At 39.6% G+C, this 18,065-nt stretch overlaps 1 protein-coding gene across 7 annotated transcripts in view; it reads right to left on the minus strand.

Annotated features, from left to right (window-relative positions):
- tnika (TRAF2 and NCK interacting kinase a) overlaps positions 1 to 18,065 on the minus strand; it is a 92,254-nt gene that overhangs the window by 8,210 nt on the left and 65,979 nt on the right. Inside the window, exons 14-30 of one of the 7 annotated variants that reach the window (XM_051911852.1) lie at positions 17,438 to 17,524; positions 16,168 to 16,377; positions 14,044 to 14,346; positions 11,059 to 11,223; positions 10,338 to 10,583; positions 9,622 to 9,731; positions 9,401 to 9,540; positions 7,953 to 8,050; positions 5,513 to 5,688; positions 5,195 to 5,300; positions 4,956 to 5,099; positions 4,407 to 4,509; positions 3,964 to 4,134; positions 3,698 to 3,841; positions 3,358 to 3,492; positions 901 to 1,001; positions 546 to 695 (exon numbers count right to left, since the gene is read on the minus strand). In XM_051911852.1, coding sequence (XP_051767812.1) covers positions 546 to 695; positions 901 to 1,001; positions 3,358 to 3,492; positions 3,698 to 3,841; positions 3,964 to 4,134; positions 4,407 to 4,509; positions 4,956 to 5,099; positions 5,195 to 5,300; positions 5,513 to 5,688; positions 7,953 to 8,050; positions 9,401 to 9,540; positions 9,622 to 9,731; positions 10,338 to 10,583; positions 11,059 to 11,223; positions 14,044 to 14,346; positions 16,168 to 16,377; positions 17,438 to 17,524 — 2,589 coding nt within the window. Of the gene's footprint in view, positions 1 to 545; positions 696 to 900; positions 1,002 to 3,357; positions 3,493 to 3,697; positions 3,842 to 3,963; positions 4,135 to 4,406; positions 4,510 to 4,955; positions 5,100 to 5,194; positions 5,301 to 5,512; positions 5,689 to 7,952; positions 8,051 to 9,400; positions 9,541 to 9,621; positions 9,750 to 10,337; positions 10,584 to 11,058; positions 11,224 to 14,043; positions 14,347 to 16,167; positions 16,378 to 17,437; positions 17,525 to 18,065 lie in introns of all 7 variants that reach the window. The other 6 variants (XM_051911847.1, XM_051911858.1, XM_051911878.1 and 3 more) reach the window with 6 other exon arrangements.

Below are 18,065 nucleotides of genomic sequence, written 5' to 3' on the forward strand. Positions count from 1 at the left end.
AATCTGCCCCACCTAAATTTACTGTCAGGGGCTGCTACTGATAATATTTATTAAAAAAGCACTTTAAATTGCAGTAATTGCATTTTGGCAGCTGGGATTTAACATGTTTGTATTTTTTTTTTTTTTTTTGTTCAGCCTTTTCCAACTTGAGTAAATAAATAGCATCTTTCTTCAAAGCTCCAGGAACCTTTTTCATTTCTCACACTTTCAAGTGTCGTGAAGGGAATATAACATGTGGAGGCACATTTTTTGACCAAGATTAGACTACAACCCCCAAGAGCAACACTGCCAAGGGAACCTCTGAGCCAATCAAGATGATGTTGCCCACGACTGGCTCCCCTACCCAGAAGCACAACTAAATTGTGTTTTTATAGACGCCAAACCACAGCCTAGTATCACTGAGACCAAAACCAAAGGTCTATACAGCTGCATTCAGATTTAATTTGTGGTTATAAATTATGTGTGTTGTAAATTTATTGGATGCAAAAATTAATCCATTTAAAAATGTATATTTCTATGAGGTTAATTACAAAAACATCACTTACATGTGATGGTATGTAGATGTCATAGGGGTTTCCAGAATCCACATCTATGACATGAAAGCCCACACTAGAGCCATAGATGACCTTTAACCTCTGACCCTCTTCTACAGTCAGGTCCACCAGCTGAGGCCTGTGTTGCAGTTCTGTGAACGACTGCCAGAGAGAAAGAGATACAGATATAGAGTTTGGGGAACTGGTTGAACAGACAGTTAATGCATGTTAACATTTAAGGCATTTTCTTTCATTTACAAATTATTCCATTACACGTTGGTTAAATAGCAAGAAAGCAAGCATGAAAGAAATACACAGAGGGGAAAAAGCAAATGAAAAATGAGGAAATACTGTTACACCATCATACCTTGAAAGCCATGAATTTATGGTACGGCTTGGGGGCCCATGCGTAAATCTCTACTGAGTTCTTCAGTGCGATCACCAGGAATTTGATTCTCTCGTATTTCACTGAAAACAAAGTAAATCATGCTTTCAGTTACCTGCAGCTCACAGTGGCAGTCTGTCATATTCAAACAAGAAAACAGACCATCCCCCACTGCCACTCTCCATGCTGTTACAAGTGAGAAGAATGCAAATCTTCTCGATTAGCATCTCGATTAGCCTATTATACCGCCTCAGACTTAACAGTCTCTGCTCTAACAGGGAAGCTTTCATCTTTTGACCCCTGTATTATGGACATTTGTCTCATCAGGCTCAGAAAATACAGACTCACATTGTCTAATATGCTGCTAATATTTATATATAGAACATAGATATAACAAATGTTTAAACAGAGAAATTTTACACTTTTATCCACTAAATGAGCTCATTTCAAATTTGATGCCTGCTACAGGTCTCAAAAAAGTTGGCAAGGGGGCAACAAATGGCTAAAAAAGCAAGAAATTTTGAAAAGATTCAGCTGGGAGAACATCTAGCAACTAATTAAGTTAATTGATATCAGGTCTGTAACATGATTAGCTATAAAAGGGATGTCTTAGAGAGGCAGAGTCTCTCAGAAGTAAAGATGGGCAGAGCTGTGAAAGAGTGCATAAAAAGATTGTGGAATACTTTAAAACAGTGTTCCTCAACATCAAATTGCAAAGGCTTTGCAAATCTCATCATCTACAGTGCATAACATCATCAAAAGATTCAGAGAAACTGGCGAAATCTCTGTGAGTAAGGGACAAGGCCGAAGATCTTTATTGGATGCCCGTGGGCTTCGGGCCCTCAAACGACACTGCATCACTCATCGGCATGATTATGTCAATGACATTACTAAATGGGCCCAGGAATACTTCCAGAAACCACTGTCTGTAAACACAATCCGACATGCCATCTGCAGATGCCAACTAAAGCTCTATCATGTAAAAAGGAAGCCATATGTGAACATGGTCCAGAAGCACCGTCGTGTCCTGTGGGCCAAGGGTAATTTAAAATGGACTGTTTCAAAGCGGAAAAGTGTTCTGTGGTCAGACGAGTCCAAATTTGACATTCTTGTTGGAAATCACAGACACCATGTCCTCCGGGCTAAAGAGGAGGGAGACCTTCCAGCGTGTTATCAGCGTTCAGTTCAAAAGCCAGCATCTCTGATGATATGAGGGTGCATAAGTGCATACGGTATGGGCAGCTTGCATGTTTTGGAAGGCACTATGAATGCTGAAAGGTATATAAAGGTTTCCAGATGACCTCTATTTCAGGGAAGGCCTTGTGTATTTCAGCAGGACAATGCAAAACCACATACTGCAGCTATTACAACAGCATGGCTTAGTCGTAGAAGAGCCCGGGTTCTGAATTGGCCTGCCTGCAGTCCAGATCTTTCACCTATAGATAACATTTGGTGCATCATTAAACGAAAAATACGTCAAAGACGACCACGAACTCTTCAGCAGCTGGAAACCCATATCAGGCAAGAATGGGACCAAATTTCCAACACCAAAACTCCAGAAACTCATAACCTTGATGCCCAGATGTCTTCAAACTGTTTTGAAAAGAAGAGGAGATGCTACACCATGGTAAACATTACCATGCATTACCAACTATTTTGAGACCTGTAGCAGGCATCAAATTTGAAATGAGCTCATTTTGTGCATAAAATTGTAAAATTTCTCAGTTTAAACATTTATGTTATCTATGTTCTATTGTGAATAAAATATTAGCTCATGTGATTTGAAAGTCTTTTAGTTTTCATTTTATTCAAATTTAAAAAAAAATGTCCCAACTTTTCCGGAATTCGGGTTGTAATATACACTGTTGCTAGTAAATAAATAAAAATAAAATAATACATTTAAATACAGACTCACATTGTCTCATGCTACTAATATTTATATTCATATGTAGTGTTGCTAAAATAATAAAATATATATACAAAAGATACAGGCTCACACTGTCTAATAACCTGTTAATAACTATAATAATATATAAAGTTGCTAATAAAATATAAATACAATAAAATAATATTTAAATACAGGATCACCCTTGTCTAATATGCTGCTAATATATAATGTTACTAATCAAATAAAATATTAAAAATGAATTTCATATTTAAATTGTTGCTGATAACAGTCACTTATATTTATCAAACAACACTACTGACAATTAAGAGAGAAAAAAAACTTTATTCTTTATTACTGAATTGAATACTTTGAATAATTTACTTTCTGCTACAGTTTTAATCTAATTTATTAATATTTACATGAATAATTAAATATAGGAGATCTATTTGGATATTAGCTGCTACAATACATTATGGTGGTTTCCAAATTGATATTTCACTGGCATTGATATAAAATAATTGTGACAACCCTAGCAGAGATGGCTCACTTACCAACTTTATAGTGAATGCAGCCTTCCAGATCCCCAACAGTGATCCAGCCCTGTTTCTTCTCCACCTCCGGGTCATTGTGCAGTATTCTGTTTCTCAGCCATGACAAGTAGTAGACACGTAGCTTGTTTTTCTTCCCTGAAAACATCAATGACAAGGCTGACAAGCTAATAAAACATGACGCATATCCCCAAAGACACAAAGAGCTGTCATCAGGCTTTAGTTTAACACTTTTTCTTAGGGTTAAAAAGCTCTATCTTGTGCTTAAAAATGTGATCTTAAATCTCATCTGACTGCAGTATATGACACTGAAATATCAAGCTCTTTTTGTACTGAGACAAACCTGATATGGTGACCAGAACGTTTAGACCCTCCAGCACTTCCATCTGTTGGAAGCGTCGGCGAGTGATGAGGTTATACACCTTGCCCTGACCGCTGCGGTCCAGCAGCATTAGACCGTTCTCAGTGCCCACCAAGAGGTTCACACCTGAGCGTCCACAAACATGAAACACAAGCCTTGTGTGAATTTGAATTTTTTCAGAAGAGGAACTGAAAGGCAATTGAAGCAAAAAAAAAAAAAGGACAAATATCAGAGAGAGCATGATGTACCCCATAGAGCAGCGCACAGGATCTCCGAGTTGAAGCGCTTCTTGTACTTGCGGATCTCTGGTGTGTCGCTGTGAGGTCTGATGTTGGTAGGGTTGACATTGACGACAGAGATCTTTCGAGCCTCGTTCAGTTTGGCCTGTTCCTGACGCAACAACTCATTAGCAAACATTGCTGCGGAGGTGAGAAGACAAGAAAACACATTATATGATATGAAAGAGGAAACATTTCGTTCATAAACAGAATGCTCAGGCAAGAACCAAACCCAGCAGGAGGGAGGAAGCAAAATTATGCAAAAAATAATGCTCATCTCATTCAGTGCCCCGCATAAACCTATTTTAAAGCCCATTTTATCCAAAATATAGCACTATCCAAATTACCAATGTTCTTCCTTTCATTGTTGCAGATGGTGTTAAGATGTGTTTGTTTGTGATTTGTATATTTACCGGCCGCTGAGCTCTCATCATTGTCATCTGTGGGGGAGGTTTGATACACACGTGGATCCACAAAAGGAGTGAAAGAAGCTTTCGAACCACCACCAAGGCCAAACTGATAAAAAACAAACCAAAAAAAACAAAACAAAATGTACCATATCAGCTCCAGTAAAATGATTTAATCTCAGGCATTCAGAAAAAACTGTCTGGGTTTTGGGCTAAAAATACAACAGAGGTGCAATTTCTCTGTTTAGATAATAGATGCGTCAGAAAATTGGGTTTTATGACTCAGCAGGGAATTTTAGACTTTTATATGTGACTATGAATCAGTAAATATTGTTTGTGACAGTTATGAAAATGTTAAGAGTCATTATGACAGCAAAGTATTTTCCTCACATTTTTAGGCCCTTTAGCCTCATTTTATTGAAAGTTATAGTAAATTTATTTGTAGCAAATAATTGGTAGACAAGGGCAGGACGGGACTGGGAAATAACAAGCCAGTTTCAATAGCTTGGCCTGGCTAAATATATCAGATTCTTACCGCTCTTAAAAGTTATCTACCTCATCCATAGAGTCCAGGTCCTGGGAATTAAGGCCTGTTGGAGTTCCTGATGGGGAGTGACTTTGCTGCACCAGGTCTGGTAGGTTCCCGTGGCCTGCGAAACCATTGCTCTCACCGTGGCCCAAGCGCTGCCTCTCACTGGTCTATACAGAAGATCAAACATAATTTGAAAGTGAGACATTTGAGAAGGTTTTTTTGGAGCTAAATGACATCTAATGTGACTGGCATGGCATCTCACCTCTCTCATTTTCAGGGTACCATCTTTAGAGTCATCATTGTAGGAGTCCCCGAAGGACTCATCATGGCTGCTCATGAAAGACTCGTTATTTCCCTGAACAGAGGGCCTGAGGGAGATAAATACGGGAAACTTGAATTTGCAGATTCACGTTAAAACTGCATTCATTAGAAAGATAATAAGAAGTGATAGGATAAGGAGTGGTGATCAAGAAAGCCCACATAAGCACCTTGGCTCAGCACATGCCCCGGCCACTCTGACACAAAAAAAAAAAAAAAAAGTTTTCAGGAACAAGAGAGAACTGATGGTGTGTGTACTTACATGATCCTGGGAATGTCGCTGACTGGCACCGTGCCGTCATGGCCCACAGTCCCGTCCTCATCCTCACTGCTCTCAGTGTCCTCACTGGAGGAGGAGTAGTCGGTCAATTTAAGGGGCGGCCGGTTGACCTCATCTATTCGCAACTCCCTTAGTTCTTTAGCCAAGGCTGTCAGATCCTGAAAAGAAAGACAGAAAGATTCATGTAACAAACTGGAATAGTGACACTATTAACTTCAGTAGTGTGACAGTAGCTCATTTGTGGATATAGCATACCTTTGACAATACCAAGCTACTTTTGTTGACATTCCTTTTTTTTTTTTTTTTTTTTTTTTTACTGTGGACACAGCTAATTCCAAGTGTTAGAAAGTCAGTTTTTTTTTTTTTTTGTGAATCAATTCATTCTGATGGCTCAAGGAAGGTTTTTTCATGAAAATGTTTGGACTGGTCAACCAATTATAATGAATTAGTTCAATTTGATGGGTCAAGAAAATTAAATGGTTGAAAAAAATGTTTTTTCACTAGTTTAACTGATTCATAAAAGTCACCGCACAGTAATCCTACAGTTTTTCAATTTGAACAACTTTAATATTAGAGTAACTTATAGCAGTTTCAAAGTAGCTCCCCCAACACTGGTGATAAAGGTCATTAAAATGAAAAGTTTGATTCTCACTCAGCAGGCGCACGATCTTTATTAGAGTTTTGCTCAAATAGAAGATTCAATTGCAAAGAAAGGACAGTAATGGTATGACTGTGAATGATACAATACTCTCACACATTCAGATACATTCACAATCTCCCCTACATTAAAAATACAGCAATATTTATAAAATAAACTCTGCATTAAAGCTCCAAAATCCTTGCAAACATTGCAAAGGTCATCTGTGCTCAGTTTGCATTCGACCTGTAATCCCAGCTCTAGGAGCAACATAAAAATGCCCCCTCGTGAACTTTAGTTGCTATGGAAACAGCAAGGCTCCTAACAAACAGCTGGGGTTATTTGCGCTGGGGTGAAGAATCTGAGCCAAGTGGGGAGAATGACACACACCCACACAAAGTCCATTGACAAAGCCACTGGCAATTTGGCTTGGTGAGAAAGCTGAGAGGGTGAAAGAGGACAAGCTTTTCTCAAGTCAGCATTGCTATTGAGATTAGCAGGCAAGAATTCCCACAGTCCTCTGCCAAGCAACCTTTAGATTGAGAGGGACTGAGAGAAAGATGGATGGGAATGTTACCAACCCTTACTCTGGCTTTCCAGCCCTGATTGTGGTCCAGGTGACAGAACAGATAAAGAACAGTGGAGAGAGAGAGAAAACACAAGAGAGACGTACAGAAAGAGAGCACTGGAGCTGGTTAATACAGATTGTAGGTCAGTTAATTATGTAGACAGCTCTAGTCCTCTGATCAAACATTCATCACGCCTCAGAGACATTTTTCAATGTACTAAAAATTTGTTTCTTCAAGTCAAAGCCAAAATGGCTCAAACAGAAACAAACCAGTTTCATAAAAAAAAGTAGTAAAATAATAATAATAAAAAAAACTAAAGTTTTTCATGCAGATGTAGGAGAGCATGGCGCTAGCAACACCGAGGTCATGGTTTTGATTCCCTACTAATAAAATGTACACATTGAATGTAATGTAAGTTACTTCAGATAAAATTGTAAGCCAAAAACATCAGTGTAAATGTATATTAAATAATATTTAAGTAGTTGTTAAAGGGATAGTTCACCCAAAAATGAAAATTCTGTCATCATTTACTCACCCTCAAGTTGTTCCAAACCTGTATAAATTTCTTTGTTCTGCTGAACACAAAGGAAAATATTTGGAAGAATGTTTGTAACCAAGCAGATCTCACCCCCATTGACTACCATAGTATTTATTTTCCCTACTATGGTAGTCAATGGGGGGGGGGGGGGGGGGGGGGGGGCGAGATCTGCTTGGTTACAAACATTGACAACTTTTTCATTTTTAGGTAAACTATCCCTTTAAGTAGGAAGAACAGCGTAATCGCTTATAAAAACCGTTGTAATATTAATACAACTGATAAGTTACTGCAAGCAAAAGATAACTGTAAAAATCAGCTTTTGGCCCAGTGTGTCCAGAGCTTCAGCCAAGAATTTTCATTTCAGATATTTCTAATCTAATAGCTTTGGTCGTTCTCAAGTGGAAAACTGGCAGAGAAGACAGTCTGAACAATGTAACCACTGGGAAATTTGGCCTCCAACTGTAAAACAGCTGTTGTTTAGTCTACAACCATGTTTGGAGGTCACATCTACATTCAGAGAGAACTAAAAGCACGTTCAAGAAAATGCTAGATTAAAAAAAAAAAAAAAAAAAAAAAAAAGAGAAGACAAAGTTGGAAGTCCAAACAGTAGTGCGCATATTGAGCCAGGAAATGAAGTATGGCTAGATAATATTTGAGAGCCGTTGGGATGCAACTTACTGTAGGTCGACTGGGTTTGTTCACCTCCCTCCCCTCCTCCTGACTGGGCTTGGAGGTCTCCTGTAATGCCACTGGAGATCCTTCTGATTTACCAGAGCCTGGAAAACACATATAACAGGACGTAACCACATGTTCAAGACTGGAAGACATAGAGTGTAAAAGTTTAAGAAAAACCCACACTGATTGACCCTGACTCTGATTATTGGGGAGGAAATACACTACAAGACAACTTGTTCTCAAACAGTGTGACAATACAGAGAATAAACAGAAATATACAAAAGGCTCAACAGCTGGCCTGTGATATTCTTTACCTATAAATACACCTACTGGACTGGACCAGAATATCTAAACAATTTAAGTGCACAAAACAGGCAAACAATGTATCCAGCATGTCATACTAGACATTCACTTCACTCTCTGGAGGACGAGCGCAGCACTACACATCTGACATGGTCAACAGAGTGGAACAGGAACAAAAGGATCACAGCAAAAACAACCAGGATGAAGTCTGAAAGAGTGCCAGCTCCTTCAGTCCTGTGGAGGATGTCCACCCACCCACAATCACTGTGATTTAAATGACCATGTCCAAGCCGTAGTGTAGACGATGGCGTGCTGGCTCAAAACAAAAGTCAAGTCACCTTAATTTTTATAGCGCTTTATACAATAGATTGTTCCAAAACAGCTTCACAGTTTTAAACATGGAAATAATGACCAGTTAGGCAAACTTCATATTTGAGACAAATTCAAATTCTGCTGTGAAGCAGGTCTAAAAAAGACAATAGTGACATTTTTCATCTCAAGTCAATTCAGCGTTGATTCAGTTCAGTTCAATAACTGCGTATTTTCCCAATTGTTTTCAATAGGACCGCCACGTTCAACTTTAGGTAAAACGCACCACTCATGACTGACTTTTTACCCAGCTGTCCAATCACAGTGGAGGAGGGGCAGGACAAATACCACACCGACCAACCACCACATCCTGCTTGAACAATGGTAACAGACGACAACAACAAGCATAAGAATCATGGAACAAAATAATTTAAAACAAGAGCCACAGTAAATATTTTACATTGTATCGACATTTTTATTATAGAAACAATACAGAAACGCATTTCTGTGAAATGAGATACTATTAACACTTCTGCAGATATTCCATATCATAGCAAAGCGTCTCAACTGAAAAAAATACTACGCTGCCAAGGCGCTCTCAAGCGTCCACAGCTAGGTGTTTGCAGCAGAGCGCCTGGCGTTTTCAGCTGGCTTTGGTGGACACACAGCCTTACTCCAGAGGGATTGTCCCATTAAACACTTTACGCGTCAAAGTAATGCATGATGTTATTTCCTCTATACAGAAACTCAAGGTGAATCTTAAGCTAAAAAAGCAAAAGCAAAAAGAGGTCCTACACAATGGAAATATCATTTAGAAAAAAAATCAAGAGCACTCTCACCTCTCGGCTGGTTCCTCTCACTGGATCCAACGTGGGAGCCACCCTGAGAGCTGGGTGTGCTGGAGCTGGATGAGCTATTACTGCTGGTTCTCTGCAAAGCCACGTCCAGAGACAACTCTGTCCTCCTCAGGTCTGGATTACTGGAGAGATCAAGATACAGTCAGTGCTTGAATACACCAACACAGAGCAACACCTCCAGCAGGTGATCTGACAGAGCTGACCTGGTGCGGATGAGCTGAGAGGCCGACCGCCCCCCTCCACCAGACTCTCCGCTCCCTGGAGAGTTCTTCCTCATCAGAGCAGGGGAGATAGAAGTAGTCCGCTGGGGCACCTGGGTAGTACCGCACAACTTTAATCAAACACACAAATGACCAAACGTCAGAGACGAGGGATCATAGCATGATTACTACAATCAGTTGCTTTAAAAACATAAACAGACTGCATATTTTAATAATTTATATGAAACACTAAAAAGTCTTACGTGAATCTACTTTAAACAAACGTTACCCATTCAAAACTTTGGGGTCAGTATGATTTTTTTTTTAAATGAATACTTTTATTCAGCAAATATGCATTAAATTGATCAAAAGTGAAAGTAAAAACATTTATAATGTTACATTTAAAAAGTTCTCAAATAAACACTGTTCTTAAACAATATGTATCATGGTTTCCACAAAAATATTAAGCAGCACAACTGTTTAAATTACATTTAAAAATATATTACTTCATAATTTTTTAATTTCTTATTAAATTAAATACATGCAGCCTTAAAAGCAACTTAACATTAAGAAGAAAAAAAAAAAAAAAAAACTGACCCCAAACTTCTTAATGGTAGTGTATTTGCCAAAAATATTATCAAAACTATCTCTTCAGGTGTAAAAAGAGGAAAAAAGTTTCTCAGTGCACCTTTAAAGTTGATTACAGTAATAATCCTGACCTTGGGAGGAATGTCTTCTTCCCTCAGCCAGGGGGAACTGCGGTCAGGTTTTTCTTCACGGCTGGCCACGCGAGGGGCCGGAGGGGGCATCTCTGAAGTTGGGTCGGAGTTCTGTCGTGGCATTTCTGGTCGATGGGGCACCAGACTCTCCTGGAACGCTGAAACGCCCTTGGCAGATTGATCATGCAAGGACTGAGAGACTGACAGAGAAGAGCTATGGGACCTCACTGGAACCAAATGAGCCATCTAAGAGGAGCAAGAAACCGTTAAATGCTTACATCAGGATTCTGACACTTTTTCACCAATTAATTTTCATGACCTTTACAGTCATTTGTGATTACCGGATAAGGATGTTTTAGAAACTATTTTTTGTAATCATATAGAGATTGCATTGTGGATTTCTATTGGTATGTTAGGTGCTAATCTTTTGAAAAACAACATTTATTTATACTTAATAACTTGCAAATGAAAAAAATTGATAGGAGATTGGAGATTTACTAAGGATTACATTCAACAGTGTTATTAAATTAGTGTTTTTAAAGATTAACAAAGGTAATCTAAATGTAAAAATAGCAGAAGTGAAAATGACCAATTAAATATCCAATATCAAAACCAATAAATAAATAAGTATTATAGTACTGATATATTGTGCATCCCTATTAAGACTTAATGCTTTAAAAAAAAAAAAGAAAAAAAAAAAAGAAGAAGCTAAATGTTGTACCTGAGGCTCCACAGGGCGGTGTATAGGAGGGGTCCGTGCCGGCTGCATACCCCCACTGCTAAAGGACTCGGAGCGTGGCGGAAGGGAAGGGTCGGAGATACGGTTAGCCACTTTATGCTGCAGGGCAGGAGAGCTCTGGCGGTTCAGTTTAGAGCGCTCCTCAACCTTCATGAATAATAAAAAGCCATATAAGAACAGGCCACACCGTTTATTCCAGCCACCACCAACAAACAACTAGCAAGACATTGCAAGATATTTGGGAAATGCACCAGCCAACATTACTTAAGTTAATCAGTAGAAACTACCACACCATCTGAAAGAGAAAAGCAATCTATTCAGCTAGAAGCTGAATTAGCCGTTGCATGTTGATTGAGTCATTCATACAACAATCAGTTAGAGCAGACCAGCACCTTCTAAAAGCAGAGAGACTGAAAACTTTGAGAGGTGAAAGGAAATATTCCAACTAATTTTAATGGATAAAGAATCTGCTTTGGCAATAGAAAAAGCCAATATATGAGACACTGCTTGGCAACTAGATGAAAAGATTTCAGCTCCTATCTAATTTCTAAGAAAGTCATCAAGGTAATCATTAACATTTAATTCGACCTGTATCTGTATTCATGAGATGTGGAATGTGTCTGAAAGTCTGAATATGTGAAGAACTTGAAGTCTTTCAGTGTCTCACAACTTGAGGGCTTCTTGTTTGCGCCAACAGATCCTTTCAAAGAACTAGACAGACATTGGTTAACCATCTTAGTGCCTCAGAAATGCGGATTCCTACTGGGGAAGAAGCTTGTCAAATTCGAAAAGAAAGGGGTGGTTAGTGTGGAGATTGATGGCAGCTTGCTCAGAGATATGATTACACTGTGTCTAGAGTCATAATTCAGGATAATTAAAAGGCATTCTAAATGGCAACTACAATAAATGACCCATCATAAGTTGTTTAAAAGCACTGGCTACATTGGTTAAGATAGTTTTACTGCATTTGTTAATTCTAACAGCGTGTCCTAATTGGGCGAAAAGCGACAAGATACGTGTATGTTTTCAATGAACATGAAACTACTGTGGGACTAACACAATCACAGCCAATAAGAGTCAATATTTGATTTGTAATTTATAATAAAATGCTGCAGGAATAAGCTGTTCTCCTCAGAAACATTCAATTTTGAGGTCAATTTGTCAGAATACTTGAAAATGGCCAGAGAAAAGATGCACATGAAGATTAAGTAGAATTCAGATGAAATGTACTATAAACTTCAACCTGGAAACGAGTTAGAATTTTTGCACTTCCAGTTCTATCATTCCGAAGTCAATGTTTTTTTTTTATTAAAATCCTGAAATATTCTGTAGATACTTTCACGTTTTATTCTATTACATTAAATGTTTATAGCCTAACTTTAGCTATTAAAAGTTGTTTATTTGTGAAGAAGAAGAAGAAAAAAACTTGTTGGTCATAGAGCTTATTTTCTTATAGAGCTTTCTTATATTGCTTAGAGAGCAATAATCCAATAATCCAGTTCAATGGGAAAATTACACTGTCGAGAGAACCACAGTGACGCCAACTTCTGGGTTAGCATATAAAATGACGTCATCTGTGCAGCATTCGGTTATGAGAACTGGGAATAATTATAGACCGATGAGATTTTGCAGTTGGTGGGGCTACTCAGAGCACTGACACCGAAACTAAGCAATCAAAAAACTAAGCAATCAAAAGAATGTCCTGTTGCTCTGTGATTGTTGTGACTGGCTAGGATATGGTACAGAGAAACAAAACTCATTCAGCTTTCAAGGAGTACTTCCTGAAATCTGAACACTTCCCAATATACAAAATACACGGGGTATTTTTTCAGACTAAATATTAAACCTCTCAAAGGTTGTTTGATTTATATGATTAGCAGAGTTGACCACATGCCACCTTGCAAGAGAAAAAGAGGAGCTCCATCACCAACGGGCAATGTACCCAGAAGCACCCAGAAGCACCTAGCGATGGACTGCACTGACTGCTAAGGCTTACACAAACATCCAGGCAGTGGTGTTGGGCCATCTGATGAGGCTCAGAAACAAGACCGGGGTCAAACAAATGGCAGAGGGGCTTTCATGATGTCACTGATGGGTAAGAGCCAGTAAGATAGGAATGGGAGGGGCTTAAGACATGTGGAGTACTGATTGAACAAGTGGTTAATATGTCTGTTTAATGTGCAGTTGCATAATTTATATGATTCAAATATCGATTTTGGAATAGCATTCAGTAACTAAAAAATTGTGCCAGCATGTTCCATTTTATTTTGAGGATTAAGAGAGCAAATCAATAATACATATAAAAAAAAAAAAAAAGCTATTTACATCTATTTACAATGATCGCGGACAACTTCAATTGTTGAGGGACCTGATCGTCATCATGTTGGAGGAGAAAAACGGGGAGCCTACAGGGGATAAATTGGGGCTGAGCGAGGACGAGCGATACCTATGGCTACCTGGGGATGGTGACCTAGAGTTGGCTCGGCTTCCTCTGGGTGAGTTTCGAGGGGAGAGCCCCATCCAGCGCAACACAGTACTGAGTGGCTCAGCCATGTTGGGCTTTTTAAGGGGCTTGCGTTGCATGTTTAAAAAGCCCTCACGGTCACAAGACCTGGCACGCCAGATGGGCTGAATATAACTGTGCCTGAACAGCTCCGTCGAAGACAGGTCCAGAGCAGAAGAGGAGCGACCCGAATTATCTGAACTGAATGTTGCGAGAGGCACAGCCCACTCCCATTTCGGCACCATCAGGAGGTTCTTGTGTGGCACAGAATTTGAACGCGCATCTTTAGCCATCATCTCTCTAAGGGAGTGCTCTGGGGCTGACTGGGACAGAAAGCTCTCCTCAAATGGATCCAGACACTCCTGGTTAACGGCAATTTGCGGGACCAGCTCATCACCTACATCTAGTCTACAGCAAGGTGGAAAATTAAATTTCGAGGCTGAGGCCGGGTCTTCCGAACTAACCACTTTAGTGATCGCCGGGTTCGGCTTGCATCCGCGGACCTCCTGCCCGGCCTTCTGGAAGGCCCTAACCTGGCGCACCTGCTGGCTAATGTTCTTTCGACTCTCTTTCTGGCCTGAGACATGGAAGCTGGGCGGTTGCTGCTGTTGCTTCTGCTGCTGTAAATGCTGCGTGATCTGTTCGCTAATAGGGGGAAGTAGTTTAGTGGGGACTGGGGGGGTCCGGCCGGGGGTGATCTGCTGACATGAGGGGGATGAGGAAGACTTGTTGTTGAAGGTTTTCTGTTTTAGGGGCCGGCCACGGACCTGAAACAGTGAGTCAAGAGTTTTTTAGTTAAACACAGTTAAATTGGTCAAAAAAGACAAAAACAGCTAGGCCAAGAACATACTACAAGACTGAAGTTCATATCGCTTTCACGCTCATGTCTTAAAGTCTCAGTTTGGCAACTTCCAATGTGTCGCCAAAGATGTTCTAGTGTGATTACTCGTGAGTTGCACTGAAAGTAGTTATAGATGTAATGTTTAATTTCAAACTGGCTCTCCTTACATGTTTTTTTTTTAAGAATCAACTCTTGGGTTAAAAGTGCATTCAGTAATTCTTTAGCTAGATTTAACGTCGCTATTCTTCGTATACTTTAAATACCAATTGTGTTAGACACTGCACTGCCATCTAGCTTGTGGAATGTGGATCAGTTTTATGTTTATTCCACTGATACTAGTGAGTTTTATACAGCGGTCTTAACAACTTATTCACTTACCGGTCCAACACAAACAAACAAACAAACAAACAAAAAAAAAAAAACACTACTCAATGTTTTCCAATGTGGATCAAATCTTTTTTGTCTATGTTGGTCTGTCTTCAGACCGTTTTCGCTTCACTTCAGCAGCCGATGAGCGATTTTCTTCCACGTTTAGTCAAACACCACGAATCAGGTTATTTCAACATGACAAAATGCAAAAGCAGAATTTATTTATTGTGTAAAACCTTTTAAATTAGAACCAAAATACTGAATGTGAGTTTAAATTTATGCAGATGCTTATCAAAAATGACTTAAATAGGAACAAAGCATCCAAAGAGCCAATAATCATTGTAGCACACAATGCCATATTTATTAGACAACTAGTTTAGGAAACTAGAGAAGAAATGCAAAGGAGATTTTTTTTTTTACATTTGTGTGTGTGCGTGCGCACATGCATGCACAGTGACTTTAATATGAGTGTACGCTTGTGTGAAAACACATTTTGAGATCTGTGATCATTACTAGTTTGTGCAACAACCTTCTGTCTTGTAGTGTGTGCTTGGCCTAGGAAAGATAAGTCACAATCAAAACACTGTGATAAATGTAGATCAAAAGAAAAGAGTGCAGATTACATCACAAAGACATTAAATACGGTTTCCTTCGGTTATATATAATGTTTTAAAAAGACTGAAGGCTGTGGTGGCCATTTTGCTGATATGCTAGCATAGAACAAGAGAGTTAATCTGTCCAGTTTCATTTTGCTGAATCAGCATCAGTGGTGTTAGACTTTCAGTAAAAGTTTCCAGGCTGCTGACCCTGAAAAGCATGCTGGAAAACATTTCTGCAGCGCAACAGTTACCAAGTGCGATGTGTTTCCAGTGACAAGCAATTTGTTTGTCTGCACAGTACGTGAAACAGCGTGTGATGTGAAGTCGATAGATATTTGATGTTCACTGTTCAGTTATTAAGAGCAGGATTTTGGACCAATCAGATTTCATTGAGGGTGGGACTAGAGCAGGAATGGGCAAACTCTGTCCTGGAGGGTTTATCGGTCCTAATCATATTTAGTTCCAACCCCAGTTAAACACACCTGAACCAGCTAATCAATGTCTTCAGGATTACTAGAAATATACAGGCAGGTGAGTTTTATCAGGGTTTGAACTAAACTCTGCAGGACAGTGGCCCACCAGGACCGGGTTTGCCCATCTTTGGACTAGAGAGTGTGTAACTCCCTGGTACTTGTTTGCTTGTCATGGTCACAGCTGGTAAAGACAAAAACTAAGATTTGCATACAGGAACTTGTTCCTTAATCGCATCATCCCTGGAGTACGCCAGCGCTGCGATGCTGGAAACAGGACAAATTCAGTCTAATTTCCAGTTTACCCACCTCTTTAGCCCAGGCAGGTTTGTCGCTGGGGTTGACGGCATCTTTGTAGTGGTAGAGTGGATTCTTCTCTCCAGGTCTGGAGTCTTGTTGTTGTTGCTGTTGTTGTTGTTGTTGTTGTTGAAGAGAGACAAGGTAAGCCCTCTCCTTCTGGAGCTGTCTTTGCAATCTCTCCGCCTGTCTCTGTTCCTCCAACTGTTTACGTTTATACTCCTGAAGACACCGAGAGAGATGATGATAGTTTAAATAACTATTCTGAGATGTCACACAAGAGCCTTGCAATAAATGATTCAAACAGTACCACAAGCACAATGACCATACACTGGCACACAAACACAAAAACATGCACATGCTGGATCATTTAAAGGGAATGTGTTGCTCAAGACAAATGGGAGCACACAAAATCCTGGTGAACCGCCATTCAATGCCAGGCATGTGTTCTTGGATGGTGCGAGATTCGCTATAGAAGTAAAGAAAAAAGACACAAGTGCCACTACTCTCCTCTAAAAAGTTAGATCTGAAGCTATAGAACAGAGCTACCTGGAAGAAAGTCCTCTGCACAGTTTTGCAGTCTTTTATCATTTACTTTTCTCCTCTGTCTCCCTTGTGGCTTCAATGAAAAGCAAGTTTATTGCATCTTTCTGGCCTGCTCTACACTTCAAACCTCCCATGAGAGCAGAGAAAAAAGGGAACACTTGCTATGGTCTGCACCTCTCCCAGTTTCACTTAAAATGCATCAAAGCATGTTGGGATTTCATAGGAACAAAGGTTTTAATTTGCTATGGATATAAAAAAGCTTTGCTCTGCTGTCATTTGCCCATCAGCTTGATAAATAATTTGCACACAATACACAAATAACAGCTTCTTGTTTTCTTTTGCGTCTGCTGGGACATTATAACAGTAATAGCAATAACAAGGACTTCCAGCATTAACATAATATGTGTAGAATAAAATGTCATCATGAATACACATCAACATCAAAATTAGTAGGACGGGACTTGATTTTGTCCAATGGAATGGATTAGATCGTTGTTCTTGTTCTTCTTAAATCTGTTATTTTTCTCATATTACAGGCACAAACAAATACAAAACAAAAGTAACACTTCATTTCAACACATCAATGCAAAATAAAGCATAATTGTGATTCTGCAAGCACAAAAGGAGGCCTAAAGACCAACAGAGAGATATAATTTGGGTCAGCGCAGCAGTGGGTCAGGGGAGAGGAGGGACAGGGTTTAGGGATACAGCAAGGCGAGTATCTTCTCTCTGTTACCAGTAGGAGCGCCTGCTCTTGCAAGAGCTGTTGCTGCAGGATCTCGAGCTGTCTCTGTTCCTCCTCCAACTGACGACGGATATACTCCTACAGACCAGCCACGACGCAAGAGACAGAAAGACAGGAAAACACAGAAGAGCGAGTTTATCACAGTTTCGACAGGATTCAGAGTGAAAGTGTGACAGGAGAATATCACAGAAGATGAAGTATGAGATGAATGACAGAATGATAGCTGACCATGATGACAGTAATCTAAACGATAGACCTTGCTCTGCGTCCGAATATGCCTACTTCCAAAAAATATACAGTAGAAGGATAAACACAGTAGTAGTATATCCGAATTCATAGCATTCATAAAAACGTTGGCGAAAAGTACTCGAATGACCAACTACTTCCAGCGATATTCTGAAGTGCGCATATGATGGACACTTTACTATCCCATGAAACCACAGGTAGGTCACATGACAATGACAAGATGACGAATGTAGTACGTCCAAATTTCATTCTCACTACACACATTTATACTAAATATAACATGCCTTTTTAATGGTCGAGAAGTAAGTTTCACACTAAATGTAGTACCTACTATATAGATTTTAGATGCAATGATTGATAGAACGACAACTAG

Source organism: Ctenopharyngodon idella, chromosome 2 (genome assembly GCF_019924925.1).
Source record: "Ctenopharyngodon idella isolate HZGC_01 chromosome 2, HZGC01, whole genome shotgun sequence".
NCBI lineage: Eukaryota > Metazoa > Chordata > Actinopteri > Cypriniformes > Xenocyprididae > Ctenopharyngodon > Ctenopharyngodon idella.